Source organism: Cucumis melo, chromosome 1, assembly GCF_025177605.1.
Source record: "Cucumis melo cultivar AY chromosome 1, USDA_Cmelo_AY_1.0, whole genome shotgun sequence".
NCBI classification, from domain to species: domain Eukaryota; kingdom Viridiplantae; phylum Streptophyta; class Magnoliopsida; order Cucurbitales; family Cucurbitaceae; genus Cucumis; species Cucumis melo.
The window spans coordinates 4,451,564-4,468,970 of NC_066857.1; the positions used below are offsets into that span (position 1 = coordinate 4,451,564).

The 17,407-nt window shown below is 29.0% G+C and overlaps 1 protein-coding gene across 1 annotated transcript; it reads left to right on the top strand.

Moving 5' to 3' along the window:
- The first annotated feature begins 1,849 nt into the window (after positions 1-1,849).
- Positions 1,850-11,197, top strand: LOC103500491 (subtilisin-like protease SBT5.3). The gene is made up of 11 exons (XM_008463797.3): positions 1,850-2,024; positions 2,129-2,229; positions 2,432-2,532; positions 2,979-3,146; positions 4,328-4,436; positions 6,598-7,132; positions 8,054-8,151; positions 8,258-8,503; positions 8,613-8,727; positions 9,362-9,575; positions 10,304-11,197. Exons 1-11 carry the CDS (start codon positions 1,929-1,931, stop codon positions 10,840-10,842), a joined length of 2,322 nt encoding a protein of 773 aa, XP_008462019.2. The 5' UTR covers positions 1,850-1,928; the 3' UTR covers positions 10,843-11,197.
- Positions 11,198-17,407: the final 6,210 nt, after the last annotated feature.

A 17,407-nucleotide genomic window follows, 5' to 3' on the forward strand; every position in this document is an offset into this window, starting at 1 on the left:
TGTTGCTTGTTCTTTTTCCATGTTATTTCAGCTTAGTGCCCTTTCTACAACTATGGTTACAACTGTTACATATCACTAGAACCGTTCATATTTCAGTGCGTACCTTCTTTCATTGTCGAATTAATAAAGTAAACTATTAATGACGCATGAGATATTTTCAAAATGAAATCGATCCTAGCTTAAAGCCTAAATATTTGATTTCAAAAAATTAGTTTAAAATTTAATTGATAAAATAATTATAAGTCCAATATGATATGTTTCACCAAACATAACGTAATAAAATAATCGATAAATTAAAACTCATAATCTAAAACAAAACAATTATTAGTCCATGAATAAATTCTTTCCATGATAATTTTTTTTATCCAAACATGATTAAATTACAAATCATATCAAATAAATTTTAACTTTATTCAAATTATAGAGTCCAATACGAAACAAAAGTGAGTAAAAATTCAAAAAGTAAATTACATTTTTCATTTAATTGCAATCCAATTCAATGAACTCCACAAGGTTTATTTAATGCTATAGTACCTAACAAAAGTTGAATATGATAAATTCATTTATCCCAACATCCAAAATAATGAATTAAACATTTTTTTAAAATTTTTTTCTAATAGTTGCAAAATCACTAAAAAAAATAATTACAAAATATAGTAAAATTTTATTTTTATCTATGATAGATCATGAAAGATCTAAAAAAATTTATGTGATATATTGTCTCATTTTAAGTCTTTCCTCCCACTTGTCAAAGTATAAATAGTTCGTAATATGTTAACAACTAAAAATACATCATTTGACTTCACACATACTTACATATTTACCAATTTGAACGCAAAACTCAATAAATAACGCTTCTATCATTTATTATTTCAAAATTGATAGTCAAATTGCTTAAATAGTTCTTTCCTTACCTTCTTATCTTGAAAACAATTTGATTAATATGTCTCAATCACCGATGTCATATAATTGACTAATTGAGTTAACAAACAAATATATATGTATATATGTATGTACATATATCTGTATAAAAACATAAATAGATAATTTAAGGGACTTATACATGAGTCTATTTAATATCAATTTCTAGCTGCCTTTAATTTTTAGATTATAAACTTATAACAAAAACAATAGTCAAAATATCATTTGGTTATAACAAAAACAATAGTCAAAATATCATTTGGTTGTTATGTTTTAGTGTCTGTTCATTTTAGTTAATTTATTTTTGAATGTTTAATTTTAATTTTTAAACTTTTTTATAAATCTTAAATTTAGTTCATTTAAAAAAACGGTAAATTTTAAAAATAATCATATATTTTATTTGTTTGCATGAAAAATACTATTAATTTTTAACTAATTTCATTAATCATTTAATTTTGAGAGACTACCAAAATGAGCATATAATTCAACTAACATAATGTTTAATACTATCTCCCTCAATTTCATGAACTTGATTTTTGGAAATTACGAATACTTAAATAGAATAATAACTTTAAAATATAGAGATCATAAATAATATTTTAACCTAAAGGCTAAAATTAAATAATCTTGTAAATAATAAAACAACCGAAAATATTTACAAAATGTACTAAAACTTTAGATTATGTTAATGATAAATTATTTCTTCTATCGATGTTAATAATGGATAAAATATGAAATTTTACCGTATTTTGTAAATATTTTAGTTAATTATATCATATTTGAAAACGTTTATATAAATATATACACACACATATACAAGGGGCAAATTAAATGTAGTGTATTTGTTTTGGCAAATTGAATCTAGTGTGGGAGAATCTAATTTTTATATTCCATTGGATGGAGAAATATATAGATATAAATAAAGGCCAAGAGAATAGGGGAATATGAAGCAAATGTGAAAGAAGAGAGAGATTTAGAAAGAAAGGGAAAAAGGAGAAGAAAAATCCATGAAACTCTCAACACTTTCTTCTTCCATTTTTCTTCTTTCATTATTTCTTCTCCTTTCTTCTTCGCTATTCACTCCTACGTCCGCCATTAAAAGGGTAAATTAATTAATTAATTAGTTCAACCAATATCTTTTCTTTTGATCTCTCTCATAATTTTCTTACCTCTCCCAAACTAACACACATCCATTATATTTTTACAGTCCTATGTTGTCTACATGGGAGCTCACTCCCACGGTGGTCGAAAACCGGCCGATGTCGTCGCCGATTCTCACCACCAATTCCTCCAACCATTTCTCAAGAGGTATACGCTTCGTTTCAAATTACTAAAATGATAATAATTGACTTTATATGATCATTTTACCAACCTATCCCACGTAAAGTTGGATCTAGGCTTGTACATAAGCAGTGTGTATATATATATATAGATATATAGTTTAATATATGAGAGTAGTAAATCTTATGTTCGAATTATTGATTGTTCTTTTTTTCTTTTTTGTGTTTAGTGGAGAAGAGTTTACAAAAGATGTGATATTTTACTCATATACAAGACACATCAATGGATTTGCAGCAATGTTGGAAGATGAAGTAGCTGCTCAATTAGCTAGTAAATTTGATTCTCTCTTTTATTATTATCATCATCATTTTTTTTCTTTCAAAGAGACAATATTTTACTCTCTTCCTATTAAACAATATCTTAATTTTAAAAAAAAAAAATTAGTAGGACAAGTAGGAGAAAAAAGTAATAATTAATTTATAGTTCGATAACGATTTTATTTTCGAAATAATTTATATTTTTCCGTGTAGATAACATTTTCAAACACAATTTTGAATTTTTAGTCTAATAAATAAAAACAAAAGCAAAAAACAACTTTTCTTTTAAATTATCTTTTCGATTTACTTATGATATAGCATTAGGATAGAAAGCTTTGCATTCAAATTAGTTTTTCCAATTAGTATCGATTCGATAATTTTTCAAATTTTAATAAAGTCAATCAAAGTTAAGTTTCAAGTTTAGTGATGATATGATATTTTACGTCCTAAAAAAATTAGAGCATCCGAGAGTGGTATCGGTTTTTCTAAATAGAGGAAGAAAATTACACACAACAAGATCGTGGGAGTTCATGGGATTGGAGAACGAGAATGGAGTTATCGAATCAGAATCAATATGGAAGAAAGCAAGATTTGGAGAAGACACCATTATTGGAAACCTTGATACTGGTCAGTTTCTTTCTTTTTTTTTTTTTTTATTCTTCCTAATTTTATTTAATTATTTATTGGTCATTATTATTATTTTGAAGAGTTAGAATAATAATTTTTGAAGGAAAGGCATTGACTTTTGATTTTGTGAATACAAACAAGATCTGATTTTTATTGAGAGAGAAGTTGAAGAAGAAGGGTTTCAGACCAATCAAAATGACAGAAGGATTTGATTAGTTTAATGATTTTCCTCCCTTTTTCTTGAAGAACTAAAAATATGTTTTAATAGATCTGTGTTTGACTCTTATCTCCAACCCCAATGGTTGATTTTCTTTAAAGAAATTTTAATTAATTTATAAATGTCTAAATAAAAAATATATGATTTTTGAGAGAAGAATAAAATAAAATAAAATATGAACAAAAATATTTACTTTTATAACAAAATCGAATATGGTGAATTTTGTCTAAATAACATTTTGAATTTTGTCTAAATAACATTTTTTTTCTGGGGAGGGGGTAATTTATAAATGCATGTATATACAATTAGTGTCAGATTTATTAAAAGTTAAATGATTACGATTATACGGTTTGAGATCGATTAAACAAAAATATACTAAAACACAAATTATAAGAAGGACGGAAGTAGAGGTTGATTTTAAGATTTAGTAAAAATATAAGTATCGAATTTGAATTTGTAAAAAGCAGAGTGACTAAAACAAAACAATATTTTGAAAAATTTGCAAAAACCACCCATAAAGTCTAATAGCAATTGCAATTACACTCTTGAACTTTTAATAATAACAATTTTGTTCCTAAACTTCTAAAGGTGTTAAAATTGGACCTTCAGTAATTATAAAAATTGGACTTGCAAAATTAAATCCTCAAGCTGATATAATCAGAATAATTTATACAAATATGTAAGTTTGAGATTCCAAATTTAAAATTTGAATAAAGTTGAGTACTTAGTTTTAACTTTAAAAGTTTAAGGGTATAATTACAACTACTATGAGACTTTAAAAGTGATTTTTGCCATTTGCTCTAATATTTTCCAAAATTTAAAGCTAAATATCTTATTAATTAATTAATTAATTAATAAATAAATAGTGTTTATTAAAAGAAAACTAATGAGATGTATTTGGATAAACTAATTAATTAATTAATTAATTAGGGGAAATTTTGGTTTGGGAAAAATGGAAAAATAGGGGTGTGGGCAGAATCAAAGAGCTTTAGTGATGATGAAATGGGACCAATTCCTCATAGGTGGAAAGGAATCTGCCAAAACCAAAATGATCCTTCTTTCCATTGCAATAGGTATGTATACTCTCTCTCTCATTTTCCCCCCTACACTTCAACACTTTTTTTTTTTTTTATAGCACATTCTTTGCTTTTGTTTTTGTTTTTATTTAAGGTTTTAGATTCTACTCGTTCTATTTTAGATGAAAATTTTTATTTTCTCGTATTATCTAATTTCATCAAACAGGTTATAGAATCAAATATAACTCATTATTTAGGATTTAGATGTAACACGTGCACAAAGCAAATGTATTAAACTGACAACATGCTAGCATGAACATAATTTATACCACATTTGGTAACTATTTGGATTTTGATTTTAAATTTTTTTAAAAAGTATATCCACTTTCCTCTCTTACCGTGGTTTGCATATTTTTTAAGTAAAAAAGTTGATCTCTCTCGATGAATATACATTCAAAAACTAAAAAACGAAAATCAGATGATTATTAAACAAGATTTTTTTAGTACAGTAGATAAAGTTAGAAGATTTGAACCACAAACCTCTTAACCACTAATACATTTATATGGAAGTTAAATTATACTCGTTTTAATAGAGAAGAAAGTTTTATGAAATGAGACATCTACCCATTTTGTAGAAAGGCAAAAGTTTATGTTATGCTTAAAAGGAAAAGGTATATGACCCTACCAATATCTAAAGGTACACTAAGAGTATATGTTATGGAATGAATGTTGAGAGAAATAAAGGGTAAGAATATTGAAATGGTGTTGAAAAGATATAGCCAAATATAGATATAGATAGAAGCAACGGGATCCACAAACTACTTTTTCCCATTTGGATCTTCTTTTAAGTGCTAAAAAGTACAACCATTTATTCCTTCTACCCCTTTTTCACCTTTTTATCTATAAAAAGATACTAGGTTTATAACCAACTACTACATCTTTTCATTTTATAATTTTAAATATATTACCCTTTTTTTATGTCAATTTTAAATATTAAATAATTGAATTAAAATATTTCAAATTGTTATGATAGTAAAAAAAAAAAAAAAAAAAAAAAAAGACTATTTGACAAAATATAACAAAAGAAAAAAAAAACTTAAATTAGCTGGGGAGAGTTTGATCGGTTTTACTATAGTTTGTAAATAGTTTCAATATGTTGCTATTTTAAAAAATGTCTCTTTATAATTTAATTTTTATTTAAAAACAATTTTTTAGTCTCTTAATTTGTCATTCAATATTTATTTATACTTTGGATTTCTTTTTTCAAAAATAGAAAAAAATTGACAAGCTATTTACACGTCATATGACAAAATCACTAAAAGATAAAATTTATTATATTTAATTTTTCTATGAAGTGTAAATATTTTGTAAAATGTTATATTTTTTATAATTTTTCTTCGCATACTCCTCGTTTTACTTGTTAAATTAATTGTTTATTTAGCTTATCATATAATGTTTTGTTTGAAGTATATTTTAGATATTGTTTGAGAGTTATTTAATGAACTACCGCATGCTATGAAGTAATGTTTGTTTTTAAAAGGGATTGGACAAAATAAAAATAAGTCAAGATTTCACAACACATAACATATACCTAAAGTTTTTCTTTTTCTAAGACAAATACCAATATCTTACAGTTGATATGAAATGATGAACTCAAACCTCAAGTTAAATGTGATTTCAGTCAAATAAAAGTTTGTTTGTTTTTTGGATTCAATCTGACACGAAAATTATTTAACACTCGAATATTTAGGTTGATTAGTATAAATTTTATATTCATTTTATATCCGAACAATGTTCATTCGAGTAAAGAGAGACGTGATTCTAAAATTAAAAATAAATCGTATGCATATATATGTATGTATGAAATAGGTAAAAGATTGATTCTTGGATAATGCAAAATTAGAAAAAGAAAAACATTTTTATTCCTAAATTTGTTTGTTAATAAATTTTGAGTTCGTTTGAATCAAACTCTTAATTTGAAAAATGTTGTGTAATGTTTACTTCTTCTTCTTTTTATTTGTTTATTAAAAACTCGTACTTAGTGTGGAATAATTAAATTTAAGAAAGATTTTACTTCAATAATGCGAACTAAACTCTTTCCCCCAGTTAAAAAGAAGGTTTTTTTTTTTTAAAAAAATTGTGTTCTTGCCATTCCTTTGATTTAGTGAGTCCAGGATGAACTTTCTGTAATTTGTTTCATCGGTAATTCAATCTCAAGGAAACTAATCGGAGCAAGATACTTCAACAAAGGCTATGCATCTGTTGTCGGCCCTCTCAATTCCTCATTCCATTCGCCGAGGGATAAAGAAGGCCATGGCTCTCATACCCTGTCCACCGCCGGCGGTAACTTCGTCGCCGGAGCTAGCGTTTTCGGCTTAGGAAAGGGCACCGCCAAGGGCGGATCACCTAGGGCTCGGGTGGCCGCTTACAAGGTCTGCTGGCCTCCGAAAGCCGGAAATGAGTGCTTCGATGCCGATATATTGGCCGCGTTTGATTTGGCGATTCACGACGGTGTCGATGTGTTGTCGGTGTCCCTTGGAGGAGATCCGAATCCGTTGTTTAACGATAGTGTAGCCATTGGCTCATTCCACGCCATCAAGCATGGGATTGTCGTGATTTGCTCTGCCGGAAATTCGGGACCGGCAGCCGGTACGGTGACCAATGTTGCGCCCTGGCAGATCACCGTCGGAGCCAGCACCATGGACAGGAAGTTCCCTAGTCTTGTTGTTCTTGGGAACAAGAAGCAGATTGAGGTTAGGGCAACTTGTTCTTGAATTTTGTTGCACTATGTTATATATTGCACATCACATGTTTGTTGTATTTCCTTGAATATTAACAGGTTAGTTAGGGCAACTTGTTCTATTCAAAATACTTTAATTGAAAGTTGGGAGTCATGACTTTGAGTGTAGGTTAAATCATAAGTTTGGTCTTTGAACGAAGATGTGTAATAGATTTCTAAACTTAAAAGATGACAATAGGTCCCTCAACTTTTAATTTTGTGTTTACTCGACAGTTAGTATGTTGTTAGGATACCACCAAACCAGAATACTCCGAGAAACACAAAGAACATGCATTATCAAGTGAAGTTATTCAATAGCCTGAGGGCCATCCTTGTCCTGAAGTCCCACTATGGATACTCTTACTAAAATGATCTACACCCTTTTAAGGTCCCTATACCCTTTATTTATAACCAAGATACCCGTTGCTAATTACTACTATGCCATCGGGAATATTATATTAATCTTACCCTTATACTCCTGACTAGTACTCTCACAGATATTCAATATATTTTTTTAAGAAAAGAGAAATTAACATTTGTATTATACATAAAATTGAATTGTATACCTCATAGATCAATTAACCTTTGGTATCATGTCTAATAAATTTGTGAATTTTAATAACTGTCTAATAGGTATAGGGACTTATGAAACACACAATCGAAAGTTAAAGGGACTTGTTAGAAACTTGTTTGACACAAACTTAAAAATTCAGGGACTTCAACTTATAATTTAACCTTGCGTGTATTTCCCATTGATGATGCGACTCTCATTGTTCAAGCAAGATTCTTGAAGCAGTTTATATGAATTAACAGCAACTGAATATATACTAGATTTGAGGTTTGGTAAAGAATATTGATGATGTAAGTGCCTCACAAAGAGTATAATCGTTTGCAGGGTGAAAGCCTGTCCCAGGAAGCTTTACCAAGCAAGAAGCTCTATCCACTCATGAATGCTGCAGATGTTAGATTAGCCAATGCATCAGCTCATGAAGCGTAAGGAAACTGGAACAATCATTTTCTACTCTCTGTTAGCTATTGAATACACTGTGTATTATTTGAACTATCAATATTTGACTCTGACTTCTTGGACCCCATTCAGTCAATTGTGTAAAGCTGGTACACTTGACCCTATGAAAGCTAAGGGAAAGATCCTTGTCTGCCTTCGAGGCGATAATGCAAGAGTTGACAAAGGCGAACAAGCATTGTTGGCTGGTGCTGCGGGCATGATTCTTGCTAATAATGAGCTTAGTGGGAATGAAATCCTTGCTGACCCACATGTCCTTCCAGCCTTGCACATAAACTACACCGATGGCAGTGCAGTCTTTGCATACATCAATTCAACTAAGTAAGTTGCTTCTATAACAGAATTGAGTTAAGGCTCGTTTAGATTGACTTTCTGTGGGCTCAAGTGTTTTTAAGCCATGCAGTTATTGAAACCTTTAAATTGCGGATAGGTTCCCAGAGGCTTACATCACACCAGCTACAACTCAATTAGGTATAAGGCCAGCTCCATTCATGGCAGCATTTTCATCGGTGGGACCAAACACTGTTACTCCAGAGATCCTGAAGGTTGTCTTTTAGTCCTTCTGTGATAACTATTTTGGCTTATTTGGTAACCATGTCGTTTTTTGTTTTTGAAAATTAAGCATATTTTCTCTCAATCTCTTACCATGAATACATCTTGCTCAAGTACAAAAGTTATATTATTAACCGAATTTAAAATACAAAAATAAGTTTTTGAAAACCTACTTTTATTAATTTTCCAGTTTTGGCTTGGCTTTTGAAAACAATGGTAAAAATTAGATAAAAAGCAAGCAAATTAGAGGTGGAACAAGTGTTTTATAGACTTAGTTTTTGAAAACTAAGAACCAAGTGGTTACCAAACGAGATCCTACTTCGTTTTTTGTTTTTTTGCCTGCTTTTTGACAATTGCTTACAATAGTTTTCATTGTTCTTAAAACAACATTTAAATTCATAGCTAAACATTTATTAAAAAATAAAATTAAAACTAATTTTTTAAAAAAGTAGTTTTGAAAACTTTACTTGGATTCTAGTAAATACTCAAAAAAGGGAATGTTTATAAACTTTATTTTCGAAAATCAAAAACAAAAAATCGAACTTATTTAATGGGCCTTAGCTACTCCTATTAGTTTGGCAGTTTGTGTGGTCTGAATTGATTGTTGGATAAACTTCGAGTGTGCAGCCTGATATTACAGCTCCTGGGCTGAGTGTTATAGCTGCTTATACTGAAGCAGAAGGACCTACAAACCAAGAATTTGATAATCGTCGGGTTCCTTTTAACTCAGTATCAGGAACTTCCATGTCATGCCCTCATGTTTCTGGCATTGCTGGTCTTCTCAGGACTCTTTACCCTCATTGGAGTCCTGCAGCTATCAAATCTGCCATCATGACCACGGGTAAATGAATTCAACACCCCCTCTTGAGTATAAGTTTCATTCGGTCCTTAAGTCTCCAAACATTACATTTTAACCTTTGGGGTTTTCAGTTTAGTTTTCATTAGTTCCTGGGTTTCCAAATGTTACGTTTTCACCCTTGAGTTTTAAGTTTAATTTCCATTTGGTTCTTAAATTTCTAGAATATACACTTATACCTCTAAGTTTCTACTAATATTACTACAGCCATTGGTGCTAACTTTCTGTATTAATAAATAATTATGAATAAAAGTAAGTATTAGTGAGAACTCACGACTAGAAGTGTAGAACTTTAGAATTTAAGATCAAAAGGAAACTAAATTCACACCTCAAGAGTTAAAATGATGAGCTAATTTTCTTACCCTTCCCGGATTGCATCTAGCTATTGACAAATGGGACATTAGCGGACTTCTAGTTTTTTTGCACAAAATAAGTGGATTTTTTAATTTGGTTGTGCAAAAATCTGATAGAACCTGAATATATTGGACTATAAAGGTAATGGAGATACAAGATAAACTAACCTTACGATCACTCTCAAACTTTAATTCACTCGCTGAAACATTGGGTATCTTCCTTCTTCCATACTCACTTTATTTATAACCAAACTTCCCTAACAAACTACTAACCAATTACTGATACACCCTTAATATCTCTCTAATACCATGCCTATCATAATCCCATTTTAGTCGCTAATTTTCTTTTATTTTTCACAGCAAGCACTTTAGACAACAACTTTGAGCCGCTCCTCAACGCGTCCTACTTTGTGGCCACACCATTCAACTATGGAGCTGGACATGTTCATCCAAATGGTGCTACAGATCCTGGCTTGGTCTATGACATAGATGTAAATGAATATCTGTCATTTCTATGTGCATTAGGATATGACAAAGCTCAAATATCACAATTCTCCGATGGTCCCTTCAATTGCTCGGAACCTATTAGTCTTACAAATCTCAACTATCCTTCAATAACTGTCCCTAAACTCTCAAGATCGATCACGATTACTCGAAGACTAAAGAATGTCGGTTCTCCTGGAACATACGAAGCCAAGATAAGGAAACCGGCTGGGATATCGGTTTGGGTTAAGCCAAAGAAGTTGAACTTCACAAAATTAGGAGAAGAGCTGAGCTTCAAAGTTTTTATGAAAGTCAAGGGACATAAAGTAGCCAAGAAGAATTATGTATATGGTGATTTGATATGGTCAGATGGTAAGCACCATGTAAGAAGCCCTATTGTGGTAAAAGTAGTCTAGCAAAAAGTTAAAAAAAACGGTTGATTTAGATTTGACTTTCTAAGTGTTTGAAAACATTCAAAACATAGTGTTTTTAAGCACATAGAAAATCAATCAAGACCGTAGTGCAATTTAGTTCGGTTGGTTGATCTAGTTTTTACATAGAAGTTTAACACCTTGACTTGTAGATGAGGGTCGACTCTTGTTTGAGTCCTCTCGTGCACGTTTAAGGTTGTCTGGCTCACTTTCAATCCAAGACTTTGGAATAATGATTGAGAAAGTGAGGGAAAACAATAACAACAATTGGTAATGGTTTCATTGGCATTTTTGTGCTTCTGATCCTTTTGGAAATTTAGATCCAAAATTTTATATTTTCCATCTTTATGACGTATTAGTTGTGAACAAAGTTTCAAGAGTCCCGTGGCTTTGTTGACGCTAAATGTACATAGTGTTTTTCTTTTTGAGATGACTTGAAAAGCATAAAGGCAATAATTTTTTATAATTTGTTTCTTACCGGTATCTAATATGGTTTGATTGTGTGGTTTGCATAGTCTCTGGATTCATCTTATTTACAATCCTTTGATATTATCTTTTGATTTTATTGTTTTTGAAGATCAAACCTATTTCATCTCTAAGTTTCTTGTTTAGTTATATACTTTCTATTAGTATTTTAAGAATAAACTAAGCAAATGGTATGAAAATCATGGATAAAACAAGAAAACTATTTCAAAATGATTAATGGTATGTTAGAAAATGATTATAGCAATTTTAAAATTATTCTCAAACATATTCCGAATACTTATTGTCTATTCAATACTCAGTAATACTTTCTTAGATAAAAAATGAATAAAATGACAACCTTCTTTCTGAAAGTATAATAAGAATAGAAATTTTTGAACAAAATACACTTTTTTTTAACACATTTATATATTAATTAGTTAACATTCCTTAAGGGAGAATAATTTGGTTTGATAAAGTTTAACTTTAATTGGCCATGTGCCGTTGAGGATGTTTGACACACCAACATGAGATGAGTTGAGTCGGTAATAATATATCAATTCATTGTTTGGCCCACCAACACGCCAACTTTAAATGTTGATGGAGTTGAGTTGGTATATGATACCAAATACCAATTGAACTCAACTCTCTCTTATTCTCAATGTTTCTAATGGGTTCACCCATCAATCACCATTGCAAATGGCAATTACCATTTTCACACATCTAACTTCGACAAACAACTTTTAGCTTTGGCAACCACCTCCCATGATCGATTTTTGGCTCCGAAAACTACCTTTGACAATCGATTTACAGTTCCAGCAACCACCTTCGATGACAAACTCCGGTGACCATCTTTAAACACCACTTGTTCATAACCGACTTCAACAATCAATTTCGGCTCCAATAACAAACTCCGATGAAAATTAACTTCGTTGACCACCTCCGCGCGATGAATTTCAGGCTCTGGCAACAAACTCTAGCGACCATTTCCAAGATCAATTTTGTGCAACCAACTTTTATCTCCGACTACCACCTACGACTACAAACTTTGGTGAAAATCACATTTAGTAATCAACTTCCACAATTACCTTCAACTTCGGAGTTCAATAATTACCTCTCTACGACAAATTTCAATAATGAAAAACACCTTTGATAATCAACTACAATGACAAGTGCTTTTGAGTACTAGAAAAATAACTTGGTTGATAAAAGTGCTAAGTACAAAAATGAAATTACTAGTTTATATAATGCTTAATACTTATCTTTTATAGTAAGTTGATATGAGAAGTTGTCTAAGATGGTCAGATCATTCTTATATAGAAGACTGATTGCTTCTTAACATGTTGATTTTATATATATATAATTTACATATCAATGTATGTTAAGAATTTGAAAAAGTACGTACATAGTTAAATGGTGAAACAAAAACAAAGCAAAAACAAACAAAATAACAAATAACAAAAAAAATAGTCATAAATTGGTGATTCGTTTCTTTTAACATTTTCTCGCAAGAATTAGTGAAAATGGAGATTTGTTATTTGATGATTCTTTTAAATTTGGAGAAATTGAATGGAATTGTTGAAGAATATGGTACCATTTCATTGTCTTCTACAGCGACGGGAGAGGTTCAATAAAAGAAATCATGAGAGAGGAAAATTCAAAATATAGAACAACCATAACAAGAAAAATAAAAATAAATGATGAAATTTATGGACAAAAATTAAGAATCTAAGAGTTCTGATTTCTCTTTTATTTATGTATGTTAGTGAAAAAATTATACTGGGTTAATTGTTGTTGATTACCAAACACAAAAGAACAAAAGAAAAATTTATAAAAACCAAATAAAATATATTACCTATTTTATTCCAGAAAAAATAGGTTGAATTATTAAATAAAAAAAATTTAAAAACAAATAGGTATAAGAAACATATTATTTAAATTTTTTTTTAAAAAATTGCACCATATACTCCTAAAATAGGATCTCAACGCTCTACTCCAAATACAAATATATAAATTCAGACAAAACAAGTCTGCACTCCCAACACAGGAATATGAACTTTCTAGATATATGAACTCGAGACATTCTTGATCAGTTCCGAATAATCTGTTAGAGTATTCAAATATATATTTAATTTAATTTCAATATTTTATGAATAGTTTATTTTTCTAAAAAGGTTTTGTCTTCTTTTTAGTATTTTGGAAAAAAATATCATATTATAAACCGAATCTTAATAGTTAATCTTAATTTATTTCTTAAAGATACTTAAATAAATTAAGTTCTTATATATTAACATTTTACTCGATTTTTAACACATAAATCTAAATAAATAATCAAATAACCTAAACCAATCTAACCCAAATGTTTTAGGATGTGATTGTTTCAAGTTTATTATACAATAAGGATTATTTAGGTTAAAAAAACTTACAATTGAACGAACAATTGCATTGAATCTTAAAAGGACTTCAATCTAATCCAATCCAACTTATTAAAATCTATGTACATTGCCTAATTTTAAAAATAAGGGTCTCTATCACATAAACAAAAACACATGACCAACTCAACGATAACACATTCAAAAGTTAATAAATTATTGAAGTAAAATAAATAATTAGAAGAAGGAAAAGTGTAATCTAAGTTATAATTAATTAAAAGAATTGACTACATAATATAAATAAATAAATGCATTGTATAAAGTTTTTGGAAGAATGTTAAATAATAATAATAGTAATATATATATATATATAGAGATAGATAGATAAAGTCTGGTTGAAGATGGAAAAGGAAGGAACCAAATATTTGGAGACTAGTGAGAAAAATAGTGTACCGAAACCACATGGTACTGAACTTCAAATTCAACGGCTCTCCTAATTCCTGGCCCCACCCTGAAGTCCAATATCTGATCTATGTTTTATCCTTTTTATTTTTTATTTTATTTTAAATGGAAAGTATAATTTCTTTTATTAATTAATAAATGCAAACAAAAGGTAATGGACGGTCCTAATTTAACCCATATTTTAATCTAAAGTTTATTTCTCCTTTTTTTTCTTCTTCCTTTTAAGGTGCATTCCACGTTAAGAAATGTGTTTGGAATTTATAATTTAGGAAAAATTGATGGATAATGTGTATTTGGTCTATGAGTTTTAGAAATAGGCCTTTTTAGTTCTCAAATCTACGGGTCTTTAAGTTTTTCAAATGTATTTTTTTAATTGTCTTTGAAGATAGGTTTACAAAAAAAATAACTTTATACTTTTATTTTAAATAATTATATGACATTTTAAATTAAAAAAATAACTTTTAAAAATCGTATATTCTCTAAACTATTCTTTTTTAATTTTAAATATCACATGATTAATTTTAAAAAAATCAAACATAAAATATTTTTAGAACCTCGTAAACCTATTTTTTAAAATTTAGGGACTTTATACTTTAAAAACTTGAGAATCAAATACGTCTGTTGTTATAAATGTGGGGACTAAAAATATAATTTTTCCTATAATTTATTAGGCTTTATTTTTCAACTTAATTGTTATTATTTTAAATATTAACCATTTACTTTTCAATTTTGTAAAAAACAATATCTCAATTAATTACTAAGTAATTTCTTTGAATGATTTGGATTTTGAATTTGTTGTGAACCTTATTTGGCTATTTTATAGCTAAATTGTTAAGTTTACGTTATAGTTTAGTTTTATAGAAGGTTAGAATTTAAATTTTAGGATTTATAATTAGAATATGGCCCTTTTACACCGTGGTGGATCAAAAAATTTTGTATAAGGGTACTATGTAATAAACACGCTAAAAAATGGCAAAAATATATTAATAGCTTGAAAGATTAATTAATTTAATACGAATTACAATTGTCCTCTACGAGTTTTCATGTTTTGAAATTGATTCATGATAAGTTTATTATCTAACTTATCCAATAAGTCTTTCTCAATATAAGCTATAAGACAATCTTTCATACATTGATCTCACATTCGATTGCGCAGTCGAGTATTCACGATATTTATAGCAGAAATTTTTCTCTCTACAGTAGCTGTTGCAACCGGTAAAATAAATGTCAATGTGAGCAGCCCATAAACTAATGGTAGACCTTATCTCTTTTTGTAACAACCATTTTCACTATAAGATCACCAATGCTTTTTAGTTCAACAAACTTTGAACGCAAATCAATAATGTAATTTTGAAGTTGATCCTCAAGCATAGAGAGTTCAATAGCTGAAAAGTCTCTTGGATAAAACTGAGCAAGTCGACTAAGATTTTGTCTATCAAAAACAGCAAATGAATTACTCAGATTCAAAAAGTCATACAGAGAAGCAATTCAATAATTGATTCAGTAAAACGATTATTCAACTCTTGAAGTTGCATATTAATAACAGCATAGAAGACTTCAACACGATAATGATGCAAATTTGTAATTAGTTGAGATTTTTGACTTTTTCATCCTCAAACTAAAAACCTAGCATCCATTTTAAGAACTTCAATATCATGATTATTGCAAAAATTAGAAACTCTTTCCAATAATAAATCCCAACTAGACTCTCTCATTGCTTGCAGTTTACCTTTACAAACGTTGACTAAATTCATTGCATTCACAATATCTTGATCTTTTCTTTGTAAGACCTGAGACAAGTCATTTGTGATTCTCAATATATTTTCCATGAGATGCATATTGAAAACAAAGTCAAATGACAAGATTGAATTCATTAGAATCCGTGCTTCATATTTTGTTCTGAATTTGATCCATTGTCCACAATTGTCTCAAGCAAATCAACTACTAAAGAGAACATTGTAACTAAACTCGTTAAAGTGTTGTAATCTGTCCCCATCGAGTATCTCTTGGTCTTTTAATCATTATCTCTTGATTTAATCCTCGTCCATTTGATATTTCACAATTATTTAAAGCTTAAAAATTTTCATGTTATGTTTCTCTCCTAGAATATCTCAATATTTCGTTGATACTCTAATAACATTTAGTATATTTGTAGCAATAAAGAAAAGACCAACAATTTCCACATGAATTTTCGCAGTATTTATAAGAGCTAATTGAATTTGGTGAGCAAAACAATTAATGTAAAAAGGCACATTCATTTTATTTCAAAATAAGTGCTTTTAAGCCATGGAACTCACCTTGCATATTACTTGCTCCATCATATCCTTGTCCTCGCAAACTAGCAATACTTAACCCATGTTGAGATCTACCAAGATAGAAATATGTATCTTTTTTGATTGGTTTCTATATAAAATTTATCAGAATCAGGAATATGTATCTTTTTTTAGAATGATGACTATATAGTTTCTATTGTTGTTTTTCCTTTAAAATATCTCTCTATATTGATACGTTAACTCTATAAAATTAGTATTAAACAATGTAAGTATTATGATTAGTGTAATGACCTAAGTTTAAGAGAGGGACATGATGAATCAAGACCATATCCAAACGACAAACATTCTAAGAATGAAAACATGGTTAAGAAAAAATTAAAATAATTGAAAGTTAATACTTATACAACTATACTATCTTTTTCGGTAGCTCATCATATGAACTTCAAAATTAAGTATTTCTAAGTCTTGGTCGATATAGATAGTGTGATTTTTTTTTTTTTTTGTTTAAATCATGTTGTATGGACACTGCAAAAATGAAAGGATGATTACAAAAAACAAAAGCAATTACGAGATATTAAAATGATAACATTGTAACTTTCTAAACGGTTAAAAATATTTTAAAAATAAATGACAAAGTTCAACAACATAATTTTACTTTTTGTTAGTTTAATGATACGTAAAGTTGAAGATTCAAACATGGTCCCTTAATTACAACTTGTTAAAATTGATGTTACTAGAACCTAAACTTTTTAGCAATGTTCGATAAATTTGATTTTAAGTTAAAATTTAATTCAATAGGAGCTTAAATGAATTTCTTTTTCGAGATTGAAGATTTGATCTCATGCTATGATAATTGTATTAAAAATAAAATAAAATAGATTCGAATATATAATTTAAAGCAAGCCACATTTTCAATATTTAAGAATAAATTGACTTTTGAAAAGATTTAATATCTATCCCCAATTACTACTAGACTTCCTA